The sequence below is a fragment of the Ambystoma mexicanum genome, chromosome 2q (genome assembly GCF_040938575.1).
Source record: "Ambystoma mexicanum isolate Mex_15411 chromosome 2q, UKY_AmexF1_1, whole genome shotgun sequence".
In the NCBI taxonomy this organism is placed as follows: domain Eukaryota; kingdom Metazoa; phylum Chordata; class Amphibia; order Caudata; family Ambystomatidae; genus Ambystoma; species Ambystoma mexicanum.
Genome location: NC_090924.1, coordinates 1348334662 through 1348357823, shown reverse-complemented (window position 1 = coordinate 1348357823; position 23162 = coordinate 1348334662). Strand labels below are relative to the sequence as shown.

At 47.6% G+C, this 23162-nt stretch overlaps 1 protein-coding gene across 1 annotated transcript in view; it reads left to right on the top strand.

Annotated features, from left to right (window-relative positions):
* The window catches only part of DYNC1LI1 (dynein cytoplasmic 1 light intermediate chain 1), a 1016060-nt gene that overhangs the window by 978564 nt on the left and 14334 nt on the right, over positions 1 to 23162 (top strand). Inside the window, exon 12 of the mRNA XM_069648812.1 lies at positions 14087 to 14242. Coding sequence (XP_069504913.1) covers positions 14087 to 14242 — 156 coding nt within the window. The remainder of the gene's footprint in view (positions 1 to 14086; positions 14243 to 23162) is intronic.

Genomic DNA, 23162 nt, shown 5'->3' with positions numbered 1-23162 from the left:
GAAGACACAGGGTGTGGGCCCCCATGCCAGAATCTAGGGCGTGTGCCCGCCCTGTCCCAGGAAAATTCAAGCGGGACCAGTGTGTGGGCATGCAGCCCCATCGACCCGGCAGCAATGTGTGGCCCGCAGCACTTTGAGCCACCCCCAGGTGAGCGCTAGAGGGCATGAAGAAAGGGGCAGGACCTGAGGTGGCAGCCTCGCTTGAGGAACTTAGCCCCCGGGCTCTTGCCCAGGGGGTCTGCCCGCCTTATGCTACGCAGTAACAGAAGCGCTGGGTGAAATGGGCCAGTGAAGGAGGGCTCTCTGCCTCCGGAAAAGACTGGCTCCCAGGATTTGCTAGGGCTTGTGGCCTCCCCAGAGCTGAACCCACAAGGAGCACTACAGGAGAGCGGAAGGATGGACTGTGGGGAGAGCCCAGAGGTGGGACGAGGAGCAGTCCTGAACTAGAGCAGAGGGCTCCCCCGGAGGAGGTTGACCAGCAAGTCCCCTGGCCGGTGTGCAGCAGGGAGAGGGTCTAGGACCTGGGTCCAAGAGGAGAGGTTGGGCACCCCGGGCCTCAGCAGAGGCGTGCGCCCATCCTCCGTAACAGGGCCCTGCAAAGGATTGGAGTTCCGAACCGATGTCAGAGACCGGGGCCTACAGTGATGCCTGGAAGGGTGCACTGCAGGAGGATTGTGGTACATTAACTCTGGAGGGCTCTAGATCACGTGATGGGGTCAGACAGGGGACGTGAACGGCTTCTGGGGTCAACTGTCTGAGAGAGGTCAGAGTGCCTGGGCACCTGTATTGAGCCCGTGCTCGGGTCCTGGGGATCAAAAATGTGGATAAGAGACCCCAGGTGACAACTCGTGAGAACTCCATGCATGCAGAGTGGTGTGGCAAGGGTCTTACCCCTGTGAGGTAGGCATGGTATCAAAATGATGAGAATGACACAAAGATTCAAGTTCAGTTTGTTTATTGGCCTTGAAAGGATGGCGCTGGAGATTTCCTAACTTACCTTAGAGTCTACGATGGGTGAGGTATCGAGCATCAACAAAAGAAAACTAGTCTGTGTCAGCCTCTTTGTCAAATTAGGATTATAAACCTAGCCTTGTCCTCACGCTCGTACAAAATATTGTGTAGGGGGTATGGGTCAAAACAAAAATATAGTGCATCAAAAGGAAAGTCAGGATGGTGGTTAAACCAGTACTTGACTCCTTTCCGCACGTTTAAAGCACAGGGGAAGGGTGGGGTTGGAGGAGCTTTTCAAACAGGTGGCTGGTTTCTCAAATTTCGACAGGCTAGTACTATTTAGCGTATGCCCCAAAGTTCGAACAATTCACTGTTTCACCCAGTTCCTTCTGCCCGGGTCTCTCAACAATCAGTCTTGTCTCGTTTAGGCTTCCCTCGCCTCGAGTCTGGGTCTTGTCCTTGTTTCCAACTTTCACTTTTACAGGGTTTCCTCACCCTATCGTCTTAACATCACATCCTTTCAACACTATGTCAGAGGCTTTCGGGACAGCACTACTTTCCCTTTCTTCATGACTGAGCACTCCGACACTGTTGCATTGTGACTTTGTTTTTACAATCGTGCCCCAGGCATTTAACAGGATTCTTGGTATCATAGTTCTATAAGCAATCATAAAAACATCTTCCTTCTTCTTATAATCAATTTAAAATTCAGAAACACTTCAACATTTAACATATCACATTTGTTTCAACACAGGTTTTCCCTCTGTCGGGCTCACACCTTTTAAAGTTTATCCTGATTGCTTGTGCTTTGTTCCCCCCTGTCAGGGTCAAACTCGTTTTGGCTTTCAGATTTCATTTTACATTTTTCACTTCTAAAGTTCAGTCATTCGAAAATGTGCTTCATTCGCAGGACCACTGTTACTAGTTTGACTTCTTTTCGAACTGCACTACAAGTCCCATAAGGCCTTGCTCCTGCCTCTTTATCTTTAGTGCCTTTCGCCAACCAGACTTGTATTTCATTAACTCTCTCACCGGTAACTTTCAGGCTCTCCACTTCTTTCGGATGGGTTGCAGTCATGGCCTTAAGCATCAGCCTCTGTTATACCATGATTTCAGCATTTCATCCAGAATTGCAATAAGCAATAAGCACGGCTGGGAATGCGCCTGTCCGTTTTTGAAGTAATAGAAATCTACCTGAGCCTCTCTGAGCCTCAGCCCAAGGCTCAGGCCCGGTGAGAATCCCACGGAAACCCCTAAGGGGAAAAAACCCTGTTGAGCTGCTGGGGTTCGTGGGATCCTGTATGCAGCCTTCTCTGAATCAGGATTGGAGAGTTAGGATGTTAAGGGTGTCTTCTGCAGTCCTTCTGCTTGACTGTGGGCCCTGGAACTTGTAGAAAACTAATCAAGAGAGAGAGAGATGTTTGACAGCTGTTGATCCCTCACTGCTTTCGAAGGAAGAACCTTTAAACCCTCCTCTGCTCTTCTCCTTACCTCACTATGCCGTGGATGTGCTGTTAAGATCAGAAGTGGAAGGAGAACAGTGATAGTGACTGAGTAGAAGGAAAGCAGAATCACAGAAGTAAATAACCAATGACTCAGTAAACAAAAACCCAGAGGGATCGGTCATAATCAACAGAAAGGTTCCTACTGGGAAAACGGGATTAACCCAGGTACCCAAGGAGAACGTGACTCCTATCTTGCACAGATCAAGAGCTGGACGCGAAACCGAATGCGAAACAGCAGGTCGTGTTTTGCATCTGGGAAGGAAACAGAATGGGAGATGATCCGGAAGAGAATGAACTTGGATGCTAAGCTACTACTAGTGCTAGAAGGGCGGATTGGCAGAGCCTGAATCTTACCGCGGTTTCTGAGTGCGGTTCACGGAAAATGACGATTCTGCTGGGATAGAGGTAGGTTGTGGGAAATGACAAACGGCGGATCTGCAGTGGAAAGGATAGAAAAGTAAGTTAAAGAGTACAGAAAATGATTTTCTATAAGTAGTATGTAAGCAAGTAGATAATCATCACTAGGTGGACTCACGGAGCGTGTCCGTACTCCCTAGAGTAGCAACGTGAAGTGAACTGCTTCCGCCTCTCAGATATACTGCAGATGAGGATGTAGGCAGAGTCTCCACCTGAACTTCAATTGAGAAAAAGGCTAGACCGCTGCTTGCAGTCTTATGCTCTGTACCTAGTCTGCACCCTCTTGAGCCAATAATCGGTGGAGAGCTGGAAACATTGGTCACAGCCTCTCTGCCACTCTCCAACACTCTCGTTCACCCGAGAGGAGTTGGCCTACTTCCTGACACAAATATAATACACTTTCTCCAGCTCTCTGGCTGCACGTCACAAACCCTTCTGCCTTCTCTCAAGCATGGTTCTCTCGACGGGCATTCTCTAGCTTTCCTTTGCAGTTGAACAGCCCCTCGGCTTTCCGTGCTTTGCTGCCTGGTCTTTGTAAGCCCCTGCTGATCAGCTCCTTCTTTTGTCCAGCCTTGCCTCTTGAGTGTTTGGGATTTGAGTAGGGATCCTCTCCTCTTCAGGTCTGAGCCTTGCAGTCTCCCTCATGGCTTCCCAAAAACAACTCTGTTCTGTACAGGGCCACTCCTTTTGTACACCTGGGTGGTGTCAATTGGTTGTAGGTGTATGTGATTGAGGTGGAGTGCCTGATCCTACCTGGCCTCATAGTGTGACAATATGGTGTGTTCACTTAGGAACCATGATCTTGCTATTCCTATGGGAAATCTTCGGTCCTTTTTCTTTGTTCTTTTGCGTCTCAGTATTTGGGGAGGGGGAAGACGGAATGAATGTGTATGTGAATATCTCCTGACTTTGGAAGAGGAGCTAGATGGAAAATGGGGAATTGGGGAATGTGGCATGTCTGCCAGAGGCGCATTCCCTCTAATCCCCAGAATAAAGAATTCCCCTCTGGTTTTTCACACCCCCAGTACATGGACTGGAAAGCGAAACTGGGACAATTTTAATGTCTATGGAACCGGAGGCTTCCCCCCTCTCCCCCACCCCAGCGTTTGATGAGGGAGGGGGAGGCTGAACCAGTGTCAACGAAGAGGGACATTGCCTCACTATTGGAAGAAATAAGAGGCATTTGGGAAGACATTGGGGGGAAAGTGGACAAGATCAATGTGCGTATCAATGCAATGGATGAGCGGCCGCAGGCACTCGAAAACAACCAGACTTCTCTCGAAACAGTGGAGATCCAGATGGACATGAGAATGGCTGCATAGGAAAGACGGGAGGAGGAGATAGCCCTGAAGAGGGATGACTTTGAAAATCAGGGAAAAAAGGAATAATCTAAGACTTTGTGGAGTGCCAGAAAGAGAGGGAGAAACGCAAAGGGACCTGAGGAGGGTCGTACACAAGGTGGCAAAGCTTCTGTTTGAAGATAATGCTATTGATTAACCAAAGATTGACAGGGTGCATATAGCCGGAGGGACGGGCAGGGGTCCCAGCACCATCCTAGCCCGGTTCCACAACCACAAGATCCTAGAGAAGGCCAGAGGGGTGGTTACCATGCTGCTGGGCACGGCGAAAGTCTGGGTTTACCAGGTACTGGCCTCACTCACGCTGGCAAAGTGGCGCCAATGTGCTCCCCTGATGAAATGGCTGAATGTGAAGGGAGTGCGCTACAGGTGGGGTTTCCCCCTTCTCCATCTCGTTCGAAGTGTATGGGTACAACTACAAACTGGTCACGGAGGACGACATACACGCAGGGTCACGGGGGAGCTGGTTGGCGATGGAGGGGACTGCACTTGAAGGTAGCTCGACAGGCCCCCAAGACAGACAGTGGCACATTAAAAAGTAGCGAACAGGCGAAAGATTCCAGGCTCCAGAAAGTTTAGGAGGTTGGACAACCCCCACCCACCCAAGCTGGGGCCTCCTGGCTCTCGTGGTTGCAAGGATTTTGGGGGGTGGATTATTGGGTTGTTTTTCAAAGTTCATGGTCGGAGCTGGTGGCAAGATTCACGGCTCAAGGGGAAGTAGCCACAAACTGAGGAGTCTTTTCAGAGGAGGTTTTTGGAGAGCTTCTATGTCTGGCAATGGTTGACCCATGGGTTGGCTGACAAGAGGGTGGAGGGGTCCTGGTGGTGTTGTGGAGAGAAGTTGACATGGAATTGTTGGGAAGATGGGGGAGGAGTGGGTGGAGGCTCTTGATCAGGGGGAGTAAGTTGGAATGGCCTGAAGATTTGAGCTGTGCTGGTGGTTTGGTGATCTTCCAGTGATGTTAACTGGAGGGGACCAAGCGCCTTGGGAGATGGGGAGGGGGCGGGAGACAAGGGGATGTGGTGGGAGCTCAAGTTGAGGGATGTGGGATGTTCATTTCAAGTTGTGGTGACCCAGAGGGAAACTGTTGTGCACAGATTGTGCTCTGTCCAGATGCAGAGGTTTGATGTGAGGATATGGTTGATGTTAGCGGAGGAGGGGTGGGGGGGGGCACCTGCAGATTTGAAAGCTAAATGTGAAGGGGCTCAACTCGCCAACTAAAAAGTCACTTGTCACAAGGGAATTTCGGAGACTGAGAGTGGATGTTCTCTTCCTCCAGGAAACAAGGTTCCTGAGGGTGGAGGAAAGGCAGATCCCATGTTGTCTCCTGGAACACGCGTTCTGGAGATGTGAGAAGAGGTGGCGTTGGGATTCTGTTACATAAAAGGCTGAAAGTGGTGGTGGAGCGAGTTGGGTGGAATGCAGCGGGGATGGTGTTGATACTGGTGGGAGCCATAAGAGGAGTATGATTCACCTCTGTGACGTCCCCAATCAAGGGCAGTTATACTTCCTGGAACCCGTGCTGGCCAAACTTATGAGTGTGGGGAATAGACACCTAATAGTGTGTGGGGATTTTGATATGTGGGCATACAAACAGTTGGACAGGAGGGCAGAGGGGTCGGCCGGATCGGAGACTACCTTGATACGGGGTGAGGGGAAGTTTAGAGAGCTGTCTGGATCTACATGGCCTTAGGGGACGGGTGGTGCCTCATTCAGCTTCAAGAGAGGATTCATGGTTTAGTCTGCGCCGCATGGGATTTATACCCATATAGATTCTTTGCACCTCGGATGAGCTTGTAGAGGGGAGATGAGCTCAGAGATTCATCCTCTTACCTGGTCCGATCATGGCATGGTATCCCTAGATCTGTCTTGGACGGATATGGGACCCAGTAAAACTATATGGAGATGTAATGAATCTCTATGGAAGGACTCTGTATTCCGAGAGGAATTTGAAGGAGCAATACGGGGTGGTCAGGGACAAGAGAGGAAGATGGTCAGGAAGTTTCAGTTCCTGAAGCAGAAATACTATGAAAAAGGGGATAAGAGCGAGGCTATGCGGACAGAGAGCAGGATAGCAGATAGTAGGACTGGCGGGCCCAAAGTCACACGGGAAACAGTGGGGATAGTGGAGGCCTTCGCAGGCTTTTACAAAAGCATATATATGGGAGAAGATCGACCAGAACCGGGGGGAGATAGGTGAAAACCTGGCCAGAGTTCCCCTGCTGTCAATTGACTGAGAAAGAGGCCGGTGACATGGACGCTCCCGTTACAGGAGACGAGATTGCTTGTTCATTTGGCAGGTTGCACGTGGGAAGGGCATCAGGGGAGGATGGGTATACCGCTGATTTTTACAAGACCTTTTTGGGGATTCTGATCCCGCATCTAGTCAAATTATTTAACCACATTTTGGATACTGCAAGGGCCCCTAAGACATTTGTGTGGGCTCTCATCTCATTGATACAAAAGGAGGCCAGGGACCCGCGGGAGTGTGCTTCTTATCGAGACTGGATGTGCAAAGGACCCGGTTGGTGCATCCAGACAAAATGGACTTTACGCGGTGACAACAGGGGACAGACATGATGCTTAAGTTCCTGCAATTGATTGTGGAGGCCCGCGAGGTGGAGGGAACGCATCTGCGTGATCCTCCCATCACGGAAAAGTCATTGACGGAAAAGTTTGCATGGGAAATGTACGCACCACCAACGGTGCGTACATTTTCCATGCGAACAAACATTGCACATCACTACATTACCCACACCCACAACACACCCCCCATCCACACCCTCAACACACCCCCACCCACAACATAAACAAACCCTACTTACCTTTTCTTCAGGCTGTCTCCCTGCGGCGCCAGTTCCCTTTCATTTCCGTGATCGGAAACCGGCGCCGCAGGGTCTTTTCTTTTATTTATTTATTTTAAACGGAAGGCTGCAGGGGTTTCTCCGCAACCCCGGCTCACTATATTGTAAAGGATAGTGAGCGGGGGCATTGCGGGGGACACCCCTGCAGCACCCGTTTTTTAAAAATTATTTTACCACACAGTATAGTGAGCATGGTGTTGCGGGGGCACCCTCACAGCCCCATTTTTTTTGTCGGGTGTGCAAGGGGGTGTCCCTTCCAACCCCCGCTCACCATACTGTATAGTCCCCCGCAACACTGTACTGTATTGCGGAGGACGCCCTAGTTTTTTTTTTTTTTGCTTACCTTCAATGCATTCTACCACCAAAGGTTCGAACTTTTGGTGTTCGAACCTTTGGTGGTAGCATTTTTCAGACTTTTTGTGCGTTTTTTTCGGTCCGTTCGCACAATTCCGAGGAACCCCACGCTCCTGTCTGTCGACGCAGGGAAAGCATTTGATAGTGGAGTTTCTTGAAGGCGACTCTGGTCCGATTTGGTCTTGGGGACAAGTTTATATGGGGCATCCTGGCACTGTACTCTGGGCCAATGGCCTATGTGGCCGCCAACGGAGACTTCTCCCGATGGTTTGAACTGGGGCAGGGCACGAGGCAGGGATGTCCCCTCTCACCGTTACTTTTTGCCTTATCATTGGAACGTCTGGCGTGGCTCATATAGGTGGGGGGGATCCTCGGGTGGAAGGTATTCCGATGAGATGGACGGAGTATAAGCTGGGTTTGTAGTCCAACAATATACTTCTACATTTTAGGAATCCGGCGTCCTCGGTCCCGATAGTGGTATACATAATTGAACAATATGGGGCATTGGCGGGCTTAAGATTAATGGGGGGGGGAAATCTCTCTCGTTTCTGCGTACCCAGCCAGGGAAACCTGCCAGACTGGGAGTCTGGGAGTTGGGGATGAGGGTTGAGGAAGGACGGTTGCGTTACTTTGGGGTGAACGTCACAACAGACTTGAGCTGTATGAGGCTAACTTCCCGCCACTTCTCACGCAATTGCTCAGCGATTTGGAAAAGTGGGGTAAACTGATGATCTCATGGCAGGACTCTATGAAGATTAACTTTCTCCTTAGTATTCTCTATCTTTCCCAAATGCTCCCTATTCAAGTTCTGGAGGCTATGTTTCGAGAGGTTACGGCCCGTCTTCTGAGGTGTCTATGGCAGGGTAAGAAAGCGAGAGTAGCGTATGATGTGTTTGTCCTACCGGAGTAGAGAAGAGGGATTGCTTTTTCAGATTTCTACCTATATTACAAGGCAGCGCAACTTAAATTCCTGATCCCACATTTGAGGGCGATGGGTGACGGTCCATGGGTGGAGCTGGACAATCTGCACTTTTGACTAGCGACAGTGGGGGAATGGCTGTGGTTCCCACGGGACTGCCTCCCTAGAAAAATTGGGGGGGAACACCCCATTTTAGGGGTCATCTGGAATATATGGCCTGGAATATATGGCATAGGTGCCCGGAAATGAGGGGGGTTACGACCTGGCCCTACCCCCCCTAAGCCACTTAGTGGTGCCCGGAGTTAGGGAACAGATCCAGAATTTGGATAGGTTCCAGACATGGTTTGAGACGGGTCTAGTGAGGGTCGGACAGCTGTGGCGAGACTGCTGGTTCATCTCGCTTGTAGATTTGGAGGCAAATCTGCGAATAGGAAAATTGTCTTTGTTTTCATACATACAACTGAAAGGTGTGCTCACAGCCGACATATGAAAAGACTGATTAGAGCGAGATTTGAACCCCTGTGGAGAATATTTTGGACTCAAGTGGCAGGGGGAGCTTGGCCTTGAAGTGGACGAGGCGTTGTGGCAGAAAATGTGTTGTAGAACGTATCGAGTCGCGATCGCCTGCCAATAAAAACTACACGCAATCAAACTGCTTCATAGATGGCAGTATGACCAGGCCCCCCTCTCCAATATGTTCCCAGAGGTGAGCCCCCCTTTGCTGGCACGAATGTGGGGAAAGGGCTGATTACTGGCATATGTTGTGGAGTTGCAAGATGGTCCAGGTTTACTGGGATGAGGTACTGGGGTGGATTAAGGAATTGGTGGAGATCCCTAGAGCAAAGAGGCCGCTATTAGTTCTCTTCGAGTTGGAAGGGGAATACAGGAGTCTCCCGCACTTGCCACATTCCCTACTACTAGCAGGTAGGGCCTGCTTAGTGTTGTATTGGAAGTGATTGTTACTCCCGGGCAAAGGGTAGTGGATAAGTACGGGAAAGAATATATATGGGATAGAGAGGATCACGGCAGCCATTCATGGGACGGGGGGGGGGGGCTTGTTTTGTGGCCGAGTGGACTGGTTTTCGGTCCAAGTATATGGGCTTTGTAGCTTAAAGTGTGAGGGCGGGGCTTTAAGGGAACAATGGATCATGGGAAGGGCAGAAGCCATGGGCAGAGTTCAAAGTTAGGGGTGGCCAAGGGGGCGGTCGATGGCAGACTGAGTCTGCATCCGGGGATTGTGTGAAGGGGATGGGGACAGACTTTAACATTTTTGGCTTTCCCTGGGTCAAGAAACAATGTAAGCATGTGTTGGGAGGGGGAGAGGTGTGTTGGGGACATGTTTGGGGTTTATCTTTTGTGGGGGCAATGGTCTAAGTGGATTAATTTTGGTTAATCTTAATTGAACCTGATCGCTTGTAGTTTGTATTATTGAAATGCCAATATACTTGGAATAAAAAATTAAATAAAAAAGCCAAACAGCCGAGAGAAGGATCGAAACAGCGTAGGCACCAACATGCCAACATTTCAAACAAAACCTATTCCACCCAAACAGTGTGGTGCGTTTGTCACGGGTTGAGACTCTGGAAGTAAGTTGTGAAGTGTTCTGGCCTTCACTCCAGCTCTGCTGCAATAGCTTGTACATTTCCCAGGATCTGCCCTGCTTACTAAAAATGCAGATTATCGACAGCCCACATATGGCCACTCAGCCCATCACACAGCACCTTGTTAGGTTCTGAATCGAGTTTAACTCCTCCTAACCTTTCTCTGCTGCTCTGCTTTCTCCATGCAAACCACCTTCCTCATTAATGAAGCTGACAAAAGCTTGTATGGGTAAAAGATAACTGCAGCTTCCTTTTTTAGCAGCAGGCCATCTTACAGGTGATGTATTTTGACAGCACAGTCTACAGAGTTCTACACTGAGCTGGGGTTCTGATAGTGCCGTTTACGCTTGGGATACGTATTCCTTCCAGAGGCACTCACTTGTTCACTGTTCCCAAGTCTTATGACTTTTGATTGGTAGTGTGAGAAACCAAAGGGTGTCTCACCTAAGAGGCACCGGGGAGCGCTCTCAGGTTGCAAGGGCACGGCCATCGCCTTTGGATCCAGACTCTGGGGGTGGACCAGTGTGGGAGGATCACCCAGGTCAGAGGGGTCTTCAGGGAGTGGGGGTGAGGTGACCGATGGTGAAACGTGGTATTCCCCCACTCCCTTTCCCGTACAAATGACCTATTCTATTTTATAGGATTCTCAACGGTCCCAATTCTCCTCCCCCACCCCCTTTTTTCACACACTGGGCCGAGGAAGAGGGTGGCTGAGAGTAAAGAGGGTAACCCTTGCATATCTCATTGGACATGTCCCGCTAACCGGGTCAGGCAAAGTCAGGCACTTGACTTTAAGTGCATACATCTGATACCAATTAGCTCTCCTCACACGGATAAAAGGCGTAACATAGAAACACACTCTGAGCAAGGTGGAACACGAGCAAGAACAAAACTTCTGGGGCGAACGCGACCTACTGAAGCAGAGCGATGGACCGAGGAACGAGAGTTCCCCGCAGGAGGTCGAGCCTCCAAAAGGCTGTGAAAGACACGTGGAGAAGGTTAAATCCCATACAAGAAGACCGCTTGTGTTTCGAAGACGCTAGCAACCCTCCCTTGTGAACTGCTGAGTTGGGGAGGCGCGGCCAAGCCTGTGGTATTGACCTTGACTTGTGAATTAAAATCAGCAAAGACGAGAAAGAAATGCACACAGCGGGTGAGTTGGCAAGCAACTTGAGACCGGTGTGTGTCAAGGGAAAGATTGAAGTTGTAACAGTATATCGGGATCTGTGTGATCTGTTAGAATTTATTTGCCCGCGGCCGATTTGACAGTTTTCTTTTTTGGCCATTCTGACTACAAATAAATGTGGGAGCAGATCCCATGCACCCCTCCCCCGAAGTCCCCTATATGTTTTATTAACCCAAACCCAACACCCACATATTTATGCGGTCAAAACAGCCTTAAAAAATCATCCGTGGGCAAATCTCTGCGAGCAAATTGGATAATACCGTACATCGAACAATTGAATGCTGCACTCATGTGGATGAGACGCGAAGGAAAGCAGACCTGTGATGAACTTTCAATTACAGACAGCTGTGAAAGCGATACAGAGTAGCGGAGTGGTCGGCCGAAAGGAAGTAGCCCACTCAAGTCTCCGTGAAAGGTGAAATGTTTTTGTTTGATAAAGTGAATGCACTATAAAAAGCAAAGTGATCAAAGTTAACCCCGGGGGAAAAAGGGAGTCGTAAAAAAGGCGAAAGTTGAACTTTTGTGCTTATGACATCGAACTACCCAGACTTAGGCACTGGGGCAAATAACACAAGAGTGTGAGCTGAAGGGAAAAGTAAAGGTGGTTCTGCAGAGTTTTAAAGTAAAAGCCACGCAGATTCAAAAGTCTTCGGCATCAGGAAAAGGTCGGAGCCGACTGAGGGAGACCTACGTGAAAGTTTTGCTTTGAAAGGTCCGAGCCCGACTGAAGGAGACTGGCTTGAACTTTTTTTTTTACTGTGTTTTGAAAGTTGGAAAGAGACTTTAATGTGGAAGGCCAGGCGGGCCTCGATCCAGGTTTTAAACTGCTTTTGTTTTTAGAACCAGAGCCAGAGTGTCATCCTGTCTACAGGGACCTCCATACTGTCCAATGTGGGGAAGAGAGCTGACTCGGCCACATTTATTTTTTATATTCTAACACCGATTTTCCTTTGCATACATATTCTCGTTTACACACTATTTGTACAAGAGATGGGGCAGGCATTAGGCTTTGTTGGTGTATGCCATTTTGATTTGACGGACTCGACGAGGATTATTTTATTTATTGTTTGATGGTAGGACCTAGTCCCATCCTAGCTATAGGGCAAAGGAGTTTTTCCAAACCCTGAAAATGAATAAAGGTTTTACAAATTGTACCTTTTTTTTTTTAAACTTGTTTTTATTGTTTTCATAAGTAATCCAATTACAGAACAATCCCCAAACTTCACATCCCGCCTCCCCAGCCCACCCTCATCCGGAAGAGAAGTCCTTGTTCAAATGTCCTCTGGATCGTTTAAGAGATGAATAAGTCCGTAATTTTTATGGAGTGTGGGCACCATTGTGCCATATAGTCTGATTGGAGATATTCTAGTACTTCTCCCCATTCTTTTGTGAAGGAGCCTTGTGTTCCTTGGAGATTGTGTGTTATCTTTTCCATGGACATTTGGGACCAGACCTTTTGTAACCATGTAAATAGCATTGGTGGGTCTTTTTTCTTCCATCCCTGTGCTATCGTGGCCCAGGTCGCTATGACTAGGCCCATGAGACTCCTCCATTGCGTCTTAGTGAGTGTTTTGGCGTGTTGCCCTTTAAGTCCACAGAACCAGATTTTCTCAGTGAATTGATCCGCTTCTGGATATATCTTTTTCAGTTCGGATATTACTTCTGTCCAGAAGCCTTTGACCTTTGAGCAGTCCCACCAGATGTGTCTCCACGTGCCTGCGTCTGTGCAACCTCTCCAGCAGCGGTTTGGTGTGTGAGGGTACATGCCATTTAGCCTCTCTGGGGTGTAGTGCCATTGTGGAACAATTTTGATCCACATTTCTCTGGTTTGGGCTGCTCGGGTTAGTTTGGGGATATCAGCCCATACCGACTGCCACTGTTGTGTCGTGATGTCTTCTCCCAATGTCTTTTCCCATCCTTTCATGTATGCCCATTATATGTCTTCTTCCTGTGTATTTATGAACTTGTAGAGAGTGGAGACTAGTTTTCTGTCTCCTGAGTTGGTAAGGAGAAACTTTTAAAAGGGGGTAAGTTCAAATTGTACCTTTTTTGTCAGTGTCATACTTGTGATACGATGAGACAAGCTACTTTGCTATTGCCTGATTTTTTTTTTAGACCACATACACTCTATTCATACAGACTCTTGGTTCCACCAACATTGTACTCTTATGTGGACTTGAGATCTCATACTCTTTATCTTAAAAGTTCACACTTCACTCCATATCCTCCAACCTTTTACGTGCAACTCTTTACTGGTTCTAATGGTGCCAGCCCTTTTTAAACTGTAACTGGATGCCAAAATGGTAGTTTACAAAATTCATCCTGTAGGTCTGTAGATTGGTGCAAGAATACAAAATGGGGAATAGTCACATTTGGGAATACTGTATCTGAGGCTACAACTGGGAAGCACCCAAGTAGAAATGGGTGCCCTGGGCATGTACGGGAACACTACACGTTGTTTGCATGCCTTTGTCTTAAAGGGCCCATTGAAAGAATAAGTCACGTCAGGTTTCATTGTTTGAAGCATAATCCTTGAAATACTGGTTTAATGAACGGTAACAATTAAAGTTTCCTTTTTCCCATAATTGCATCAGCAATAATCAACAAAACTGATTCTGGAATGCTGCCTCATTTACCGTTTTTAGGTTTTGGTTATGGGGTTCTCATTTTGCCAACCAATTAAAATATATATATATAAGGATGTGGAAACAATTGTCTGAAATTAATGTAATTGTTCAGGACATAGCAGCATTAAATGGTTCACACACACACACTGTTCTTGAGCAAGTGTCTAAAACGGAAAAAGGTTTATGGAAAATGTGACATTTGATGTCATTTTACTACCAAAATAATCACTGGAGTAATCAAACAAAAAATAATTGCATAGTTTCTGAGTTAATGTACGTTTATTTTTGTTTTTGTTTATGTAGCTGGAACCACAAGCGAAGGAGTGCTTGCTAATTTCTTCAACAGTTTACTAAGTAAGAAAACTGGTTCACCAGGTAGTGGAAGTGGCAGCCCAATTCCTGTAAGTGGAAGTAGTCCAGTAAGTGGAAACGGTGTATCAGCTACTGCAAAAAAGCAAGGTATGTGTGTTATTTTATTTTCACCTTTTCTCCTTCACCTGTATGTTGGCGTAATACATTCACAGACCAACCTAATCCCCTTTGGCTACTTATGTAACAGCCTTTCAGTTAGTGCTCTCTCACTATTGGAGAGAACAATGTTTTTTGACTGTATGTCACACGTCTTTCACACTTGCTTTTTCAATGCTTTAATGTTATGGACAGAAAACATATGTTTGCTGAATGATGGTTTGAATGTTGTTGTAGACCTCACACTAGTTGTAGGTGTGAGCCTAACAAAGGAAGGATTAGGAATGGTGTCCAAACCATCATGCGCTCAACAAATCCTGATCTGATACTGGAATAACTTCAACAAAAATTGTAAACATGTAGCCAAATGGCTGAAGACCGTTCAATTCTACAATTAATTTATGTTGGTTACATTATATTGCATAAAGCATAAATAAGCACCACAGTCTGAGCACTAGAGCCAACACGTGTTTGATCTATACCAAGGTCTTTATCAAGGCTAGTTGTACTGTCCACATAAGGATTAAGGTTCTCATAAACTTCTTAATAACCATGTAAAGCCACTAGATGGCCACGTTAGTTCACAACAGACAATCTAATACAATATTCCGGCAATGAAACATATTCACAACAATGTAATATGTCTGTTTTAAGCTGAGTCATGCCTCGTTGGGCTATACATGGCATGCCGCGTGTTTTCGGGAACATGTTGAGCAGCATGATGTTTGGTGCACCATTTCTAACTATTAATTTTTTGTGACATTTGGCAATGCCACAACTTTTCCGAGACCACTGCTGTTGACCATAACCTAAGTATGTTTGCAATTATTTTTGTGTAGCCAAGCCGCTTGAAACTATCGGAAGCCCAGTTCATACTCAACAAATGAAGGACATACAACTGTTTGGTGGTGTGAACAGTGCTCTGGAGCTGTACCGGCTGAGTTCCTGTTGTCAGTCAAGTTCTAAGCGTAATCAATATTTAAGGGCCTACCAACAATCCTGGTCACCACAGAGATTTTCCCAAAGATCCAGAGAGGCTATGCAGATTGTGATCAGTGGTGTCTTCACCCTCTAACCCCCCGCTTTGTTAATAGAGAAGATTTCTGATGTTGTGCATCAGTTATGTAGTGGACAGAAGGCTCCAGTTCAGACAACCTCTGTTTAAATTCAGACCAGTGTTTTCAAAGTAATTGGTGCTGGAGGACATCAAAGGGGAGGATGAGTATGTACGGTAAAAGCAGGTAACCACACCCAAGGAGACACCGAACTAGGTCTTTCCTGAATAGTCATCAGGTGATGATGTGGCCTATCAGGACCCAACGGCGAGAGTTGCGGCCCATCTTAGTCTGATGGTTCAGTTGGAGGAGTTTGCCCTCACTACTAAGCTGAACAAGTTTCAGTCTACGCCTTCATACATCTTATGGTATAACAATGTAATAAAGCAGAGCAAGCCTCAATAAAAAGCTCATATGAACATCAGGAACTTCACAGAACACCTCAGTAGCACTTACAAGTAAAACAAATGCATACATGTTAACTGCAAGTAATAGATGGATTGGCATACCACAGAGAACCAGCAGGATCGGATATCAAGACATGCATAGGGCTCAGAAGTTGGAAAGCTCATAGAACTTCATTGTTCACTCATGCTCTAAAACACTTGTGTACGACCGCGTTAGAAAGAATCCCATCTAGAGAAGCTACCAATGATTTTGTTTCAAGCACATTTACATCTCTGCACAGAGGCATACAAGTCCACAGCTGAGCAAACAAACAAGGGGGTAACTAGTATATATTCTGTAGAGACCACTTAGCAATACAAGATAGGCCTCACATGAGGCACTAGGATACATGTACCATACAAATCGGGTAGTTTACCGTACACTACTTGATTTTTGCAAGCAAGACAGAAAACCATTGAAATGTTTGTGTCCATAGATGAGCATGAGATATGTAAGCTAATTAACAATTGCTGTACAAACTCTGCAAATCTGAATGATTGCATGCCAAAATAACAGTGCACTACAGTGAACAGGGTTTGTGCATTATAAGCAATGTTAATCTTTGTGACTAATGCCTTAATCACTTAAAGTGAACATAGCCAAAGAGCTAAACTTGGCTCTTTCCCATCCTAGCTGGACACCATAATTCACAGCAGGTAACTAGACAAAAAGCTGTTCAGTCTGCACGTGATAGTTGAAAAAAATCCATGAGGTGGAGTATGAATTTAAGAATCAATTCTGAAGGTAATACACACAGAATTTACCCGCCTGACGGGGAGAAGCAGTAGGCTTGAGATGCAGGTTGTACATGATTGCGATGGAAATTTAAGCCCAGCAAAGCAAGTCTGAAGAATGCAGATGCACAAGAGGGAATTCAGTCCCGATTTGTTTGTTTTTTAAACCAGTAGAATAACGAATGCAGCACAAGTGTGCACAGTATTTTGAAACATTGGCGTACAGAGAAGAGGCATGATTGATTCTGCTTTTCCTTGGTCGGTACTAGTTGGATTGTTGTGCTGCGACACACAGATGCCTCGAACAGAAAATGTGTGTAATGTTTAAACTGCCGCTTAAAAAATAAGCTTACATTTTAACAAGATTAGTTGTAAGTAGATTTTGGAGCATCTTTTGAACCAGTAACAAGAATATTTTATTTATTTTTATTTCAAATTTTTGTTCAGAGCTGCCCCTTCCCAGAAGGTCTCGGAGCACTTTACAAGGTTAAAATGATGGTAGGTGCAGCGCAAGTTACAAAAAAAAAGTGTGGCAAATTAGGATAGACAAGCAGGGTCAGTGGAGGGGCTGGATTACATGTGAGAAACAGATACCCTTTGAGACTCTCTCGCAAAATGGTGATGGAAGGTGCAGTGTGGATGTGAAGGGGTAAGATGATCCATGCTTGGTGTGTCCACTAGGTAAATGCTTTTTCCGAATGGATTGTGCCCTCCCACGTATTCCTCATCTTTGATATCTCCAATATCCAGCTTCAGCTGCTTTTGTTTTTCGGCAGAGGGCGCTGGGCGTCGATGTCTAGGGCCTCCGTCTCGAGGATGTTATCGAAGGCATATATAGCACTCACAGCGCCCGTTGGCTTCAGTTTTTTTCCAAACAAGCTTACTCTTCATGAACTATGGCGCGCTTCAGAAATTTCTTCGAGAAATATCAGAAAATGTTTTCGTCCTCGGCACCGACAACACGAAGATCGGGTTTAAAAAGTGCCTATACTGCAGTGCCAAGATGTCGCTGACGGATCCGCCTAGAGTATGCTTGTGCTGTCTCAGTGTGGAGCACAAGACCTTGGCCTGTTCAAAGTGTCAGTCGATAACTAGAAAAGCTCTGAAGGAGCATAAGGGGAAATTAGCGGTAGGTAGACTGCCTAAGAAATCCCCTTCGACTACCGCATCAAAAAAGCTTTCTTCCGACGAAGCGAGAGGCGAGTCTCCTCGATGGAAAAAGGCAAAAATGTCAAGGTCAGAGTGTCTCCCACTACTATTCCTCATCGTCTAAGTCGAAGAAAAGGCATCACAAATCGCCTACTTCGACGTTCTTGTCAGACTCCTCTCCTTAGAGGACTAGATCTTGTCCTACTAAGGCCTCTACTTCGGCTGGATAAGAATCATTCCAGCAGGAAATGCTTAATGCCAGAAACAATCGAAGGAAGTAGGCAATGCACCTACCACGCCTTCTGGAGCCGGTAAGGAAAGGGCTTGAGCCAAATCTTGTGTACCTTCGAGCCTGGGACGAAGGCCAGATTCCCGTTGAGGCCTTGACACGATGAAATAGAGGAATTCTTGGAGTCAAAAGACAAGTTGATGTCGAGGTAAACGCCATCGAAGCCACCGGGGCCATCAACCTCAAACGTCTTCATCGAAGACATCGACTCAAGGGCATCAGGCTCGAAGCCTTCAAAGCCATCAACATCTTTAAATGTCACTTCTATTTATGAGGACAATGAGCTGTCTGATAATGATGCACCCTTTGGTTTGCAGTATGGCACACCAAATGTCCCCGATAGTTTAATATCATAAGTATCAAGGTTGAGAGACATGCATGAAAATGTACAGACTGCAAGTGGAGTGGACACTTCAACGGAATTGGAATTTGGAAAGCCTGAATCAGATGAACACACAGATAACACTTCCAGGCAATTAATGACCAAGGTAATGGAGTATATGGGATGGAGCAGACCTGCCTTCACATTCGAACAGTATAACCTCACAGATATCCTGGACAAAGGTTGTCAAAGGGATCCTATCCTATCCTACCCTTCCATGTCGCTCTTCTGAATAGAGTAAGTGCTAATTGGGATGCACCGGAGTCAAGTCCGGCAGTAAATACAAATTTGACAAAGAAATACTGACCGTCAAGCAGTGACCCCCAGCTACTTGTCAAAAAGCCCTACCCCAGAAAGTCTGGTGGTCCAGGCATTAACCGCTACCTCCAAGCTGGCTGCTTATTTGGCCATCCCACCGGATCGGGATAATAAAAGGGTAGATGCCTGTCAAGAAAAGTTTTTTTTTTGCTGGGAGCATGGCTCTTAAATCCACAAACTCCACATATGCTCTTGCGTAATTCACGTACACTCTATGGGGCTGTATTTCCATGGCGTCTAAGCATATTCCCATAGGGGAGGAAAGAGATGATTTATTGGCCATTGTAAAAGATGGCAAAGAGGCCATGTGCGAGTCTCTTCAGTTGGGTTTGGATTCTACTGAGAGCGTCAGCAGAACCATGGCGGGAAGCACCGTAATAAACAGGTTTGCGTGGTTAAGTAAGTGTGAATTTGTACCAGATGTGCAGTCTAGACTCCTTAACATGCCTTTTGATGGGTCTCATCTTTTTTGCAGCAAGGCTGACGAAAGCCTTGAGAAGCTGCAGACCTCGAAGGCGCCAGCCAAGTCGTTAGGTGCCGCTATTGGGCAGCCTCAGCCTTTTCACCCCAGTGGAACATCTTGGAGGGCTAGATCCTTTCGCTACTACTCATCAGTTGGAAGAGCGAGAGGAATGGCCGGTCAAAGAGGCCAAAGAAGATTCCCTCGTGGTGGACGAGGTAGATGTGCAAAGCCAGCACAAGCAGCGGCATCTTTACCAACAGCCACTGCTTCAGCCGCCTCAAACCCTCTGGGGTCTTTGCTCACAACACCCCAGTGGGGGCAGACTGTCTCAGCATCTGAAAGAATGGCGAGACATTGGGTTGGATGCTTTGGCACTACAAACCATAGCCCAAGGTTACTGGCACCCCTTCATTCACAGACCTCGGAACTATCCACCGGCCAGCAATTTTGAATGTTCCAGATCCGTTCCTTGTGCAGGAAATGTTGACCCTGCTAGAGAAAGGTGCTATAGAGCCAGTACCTGTAACGCAGAGGAACAAAGGATGGTATTCTCCATATTTACTAATACGCAAAAGGGCGGAGTACTGAGACCCATCTTGGATCTGAGATACTTGAACAAGTTCCTCAGGAAGGACCAGTTCAAGATGGTCACACTTGCTCAGATCCTTCAGGCCCTCCACCTCCAGGATTTGTTTGTGTCATTGGACCTTCAGGATGATTACTTTCTTGTGCCAATCCATCTAAAGCACAGAAAATACCTGAGGTCTGCAGATGGCGTTTCTTATTATCGATTTCGAGTTCTGCCGGGCTAACCTCCTCCCAGAGGGTTTTCACCAAAATGATGGCGGTGGTGGCAGCAATCTCAGGAGAGGGGGGAAATCACATCCACCCCCCACCTGGACGATTGGCTGATCAGGGTGCGTTCCCCCGAACAAGCCTAGGATCATCTCAATGTCACCTGCCATTCTCTCCATAGGCTGGGTTTCTCCCTCAATTACAAGAAGTCCCATATGACACCTTCAGAAAAACTCCTGTTCATCGGAGCTGTACTGGATACTTCCTTGGGAAAGTGCTCACCAACCGAGGTGAGGGCTCAAGACATTCTTCAGATGGTTACCAATTGTCAGATTGCCTTCCATTTTTATTTTATTTATTTTTTGGGAGGTTGCTCAGACTCATGGCATCCTGAATTTTCTGGTGCCAGAGGCCCACCTGAGAATGAGATCCCTTCAGTGGTCTCTAGGAACTCAATGGTCCCAGTTCTCTGGAAAAATGACAGACCTACTTACGTTTCCAAGCAGGGTGGCACAGGATCTTCTGTAGTGGTCCTGCGAGGACAATATTCTGAAAGGAGAACCCTTTTGGCAACCATGGCCAGAGATAACAGTAGTGACGGACGCCTCGCTCATGGGGTGGGGAGCCCACACCAACGATCCTAACAGTTGGAGGTGGTTGGTCTCCATCAGAGTCCAAACTAGATATCAATCTTTTGGAGCCGAGGGCAATCGGACTAGCACTGAAAGCCTTTCTGCGCTCTGTACGGGGAAAGAATGTTCTGATAATGACCGACAACACCGTGGCCATGTACTACCTCAACAAGAGAATCTCTCTATCTGCAGTTCACCTAACCGGAAAGGAGAACACGGCGGGGGACGCTCTGAGCAGGCAGAGCAGTCTCCCCCAAGTGGGAACTAGCTCAGGAAGTCCTTCAAGAGATCTTCACCATTTGGGGAAACCCCCCAAGTGGAGCTGTTTGCAACTGCTGTCAACCGGAAGTGTGCACTGTATTGCTCCAAGGAATTTCCCCCAAGAGGAGCTCTAGGAGAGGCATTCGTAGTGGACTGGGAATTTCCACTCCTGTATGCGTCCCCGTCATTCCTCATGTGATCAGGAGGTTGAGTAAGTTTGGGTAACGCATGTTCCTAATTGCCCCGGATGGGGCCAGGAGGAGGTAGTACCCAGACCATCTGGACATGTCCATCTGTCCTCCAATGCGTCTTCCACACAGAGAGTTCTCTCTCTCTTTCCCTCTCCCCCCTCTTTTCCCCTCTTCTCCCCTCTTTTCCCTCTCTCCCTCTCTGAAGAAGCACTACAAGCCCAGTCCATGTATTGTCTATTAGTCTTATCGCCTTCTATAAAAGTTCTACTGCCCCAAAGTACCTGGTTTCATAGAGTTCTTCGGTGAGTCGTCGACAGGCCCTTCTTGAGCGCACTCCCTTTAAGGCAGGAGCCGCTGGTTGTCGAGATTCGGTGAAGAAAGGGGCGAACTTTGTCGTGGAGGGAGCAGCTTCGATCTTCTTGGGTCAAACTTGTGAACGTCCTGTGAAGCAGACGCGTGCAGTGCACTTCAACGACAAGTGTTTGTTGCCGCAAAGAGTCAATGAAGAACTTTGGCCCAGCAAAGACGTTGAGTCGTCTGCACCTAGCGTCGGTGAACAGTATGTGACCACGGCTGGCTTCAGTAGCTTCATCTGCGTCTGAGGTCTTCAGGTGGCGGTGGATTCTCCTCGGCCATCGGCGGCGTTGACTTTCTCCGGCAGGACGAAAGCAGACAACAATGATGAACAAGGGAGCCCTTGGCTCAGAATGTTCTTCGGCAAAGGGAGCATTGCGGCTCCAGTTGGTGACGGCGGTTGGTGGCGGTGAACAGCTGTCCGGTGGTCCCCTTCTCTGGTCGGAGGCCTGTCTACCAGGGAGCTTTGGCAAAGATCAGCTAGTGCATGATGGTCCCTCGTGGCTCGGAAAGAGGTCTCCTAGCCAGGTCCTCTCTTGGATTAGTTCTTGAAGGCACAGCTGCTTTCAGATTGCAACGAAGAGAACAGCGGTTCACCTTCTTCTGGCTTGGCTTCGAGAGTAAGCATCAAGTAGCAACTTCAGCTTCTGAACGATTTCTAGCAGTGAGAGGCCCCCAGATATACTGTTGATCTCCAATTCACTCTGCTGGGTCACGCTCAGGCAACCAATCCTCCAGAAGGACATTTAGGCAGCCATGCAGCCATCAGCTCACAGCGCATTCAGGCCATTCTTCTCCATCCAGACACTCGCAACACAGAATGTGGATTCGGACAAGCACTCTGCCATTCAGCACTACACACTGCATTCACACCAGTTTCGGGCAGTGCTGTCTCAGTCATTGTGTCAAACACCAGATACAAGACACCCATAACATGGAATACGTATTCGTCAGACACTCCATTCATCCAGGTCCTACCCCACAAGCGTACCCACAACATAGTCATTCGGAAGGCTCCAGCCAGTCTGGCCTAGACTTCCCCACAACACCATAAATGGAACTTCCACCCAACAGACAGTCAGGGGGAAGGGACAGAGTCAGGGCTTCCTGGGACTTCTGGAAAAGTAAGTTCACATGCAATACAAAGTAGAGGCCACAGAGGCCATCTTGTTTCCTATCAGGAATCCACTGATTCCAATGACAGGGTCTGGGCATCCCAAAATGGAGGATGTGCAAGGCACCTGTCAATTCAGCACAGAGCTGCCACCAGCCCATACCCTGCTTTGTGGGCCACGCACAGGTGCCCAAAAACATACACTAGGAGTATGGGGTTGTACTCCCACCCATGGGTGCCATAAGGGTATCCCAAGGGTCTGTTCACCAAACCAAATACAGGAAGGGATGCACCACCAGGAGTCCCACATGAACTCCTGCACAGTAAAGAAGACCGAACATACATGATAAGGCAATAAAGGACAAGGATACGGAGGCCATGTCCCTCTGATGCATTTCCAGCATCGTAGACGCACCAACGTGTTCCCTCCATCTCTTTTCCAGGTTCCAGTTTGGGACCTTAATTTGGTTCTAAAATTCCTAAAGTATGATATGATATGGTATTTATAACGTGCCTATACACAAGTGTTTCGGGGCGCGACGAGGCAAGGGAGGGGGAACAGAGGGAAGACGGATAACGATCTTACTAGGCCAGGTGTCAATCAGATCGCGCAGGGGCAAGGGGAAGGGGAAAAGTGCGAGGGGGAAGGGAGCGGCAAAGTGCAGTACATGGGATAGTAGAATATTAGGATAAATAACGGCCAGACGGTGGCAAGTGCAAGGTAAGA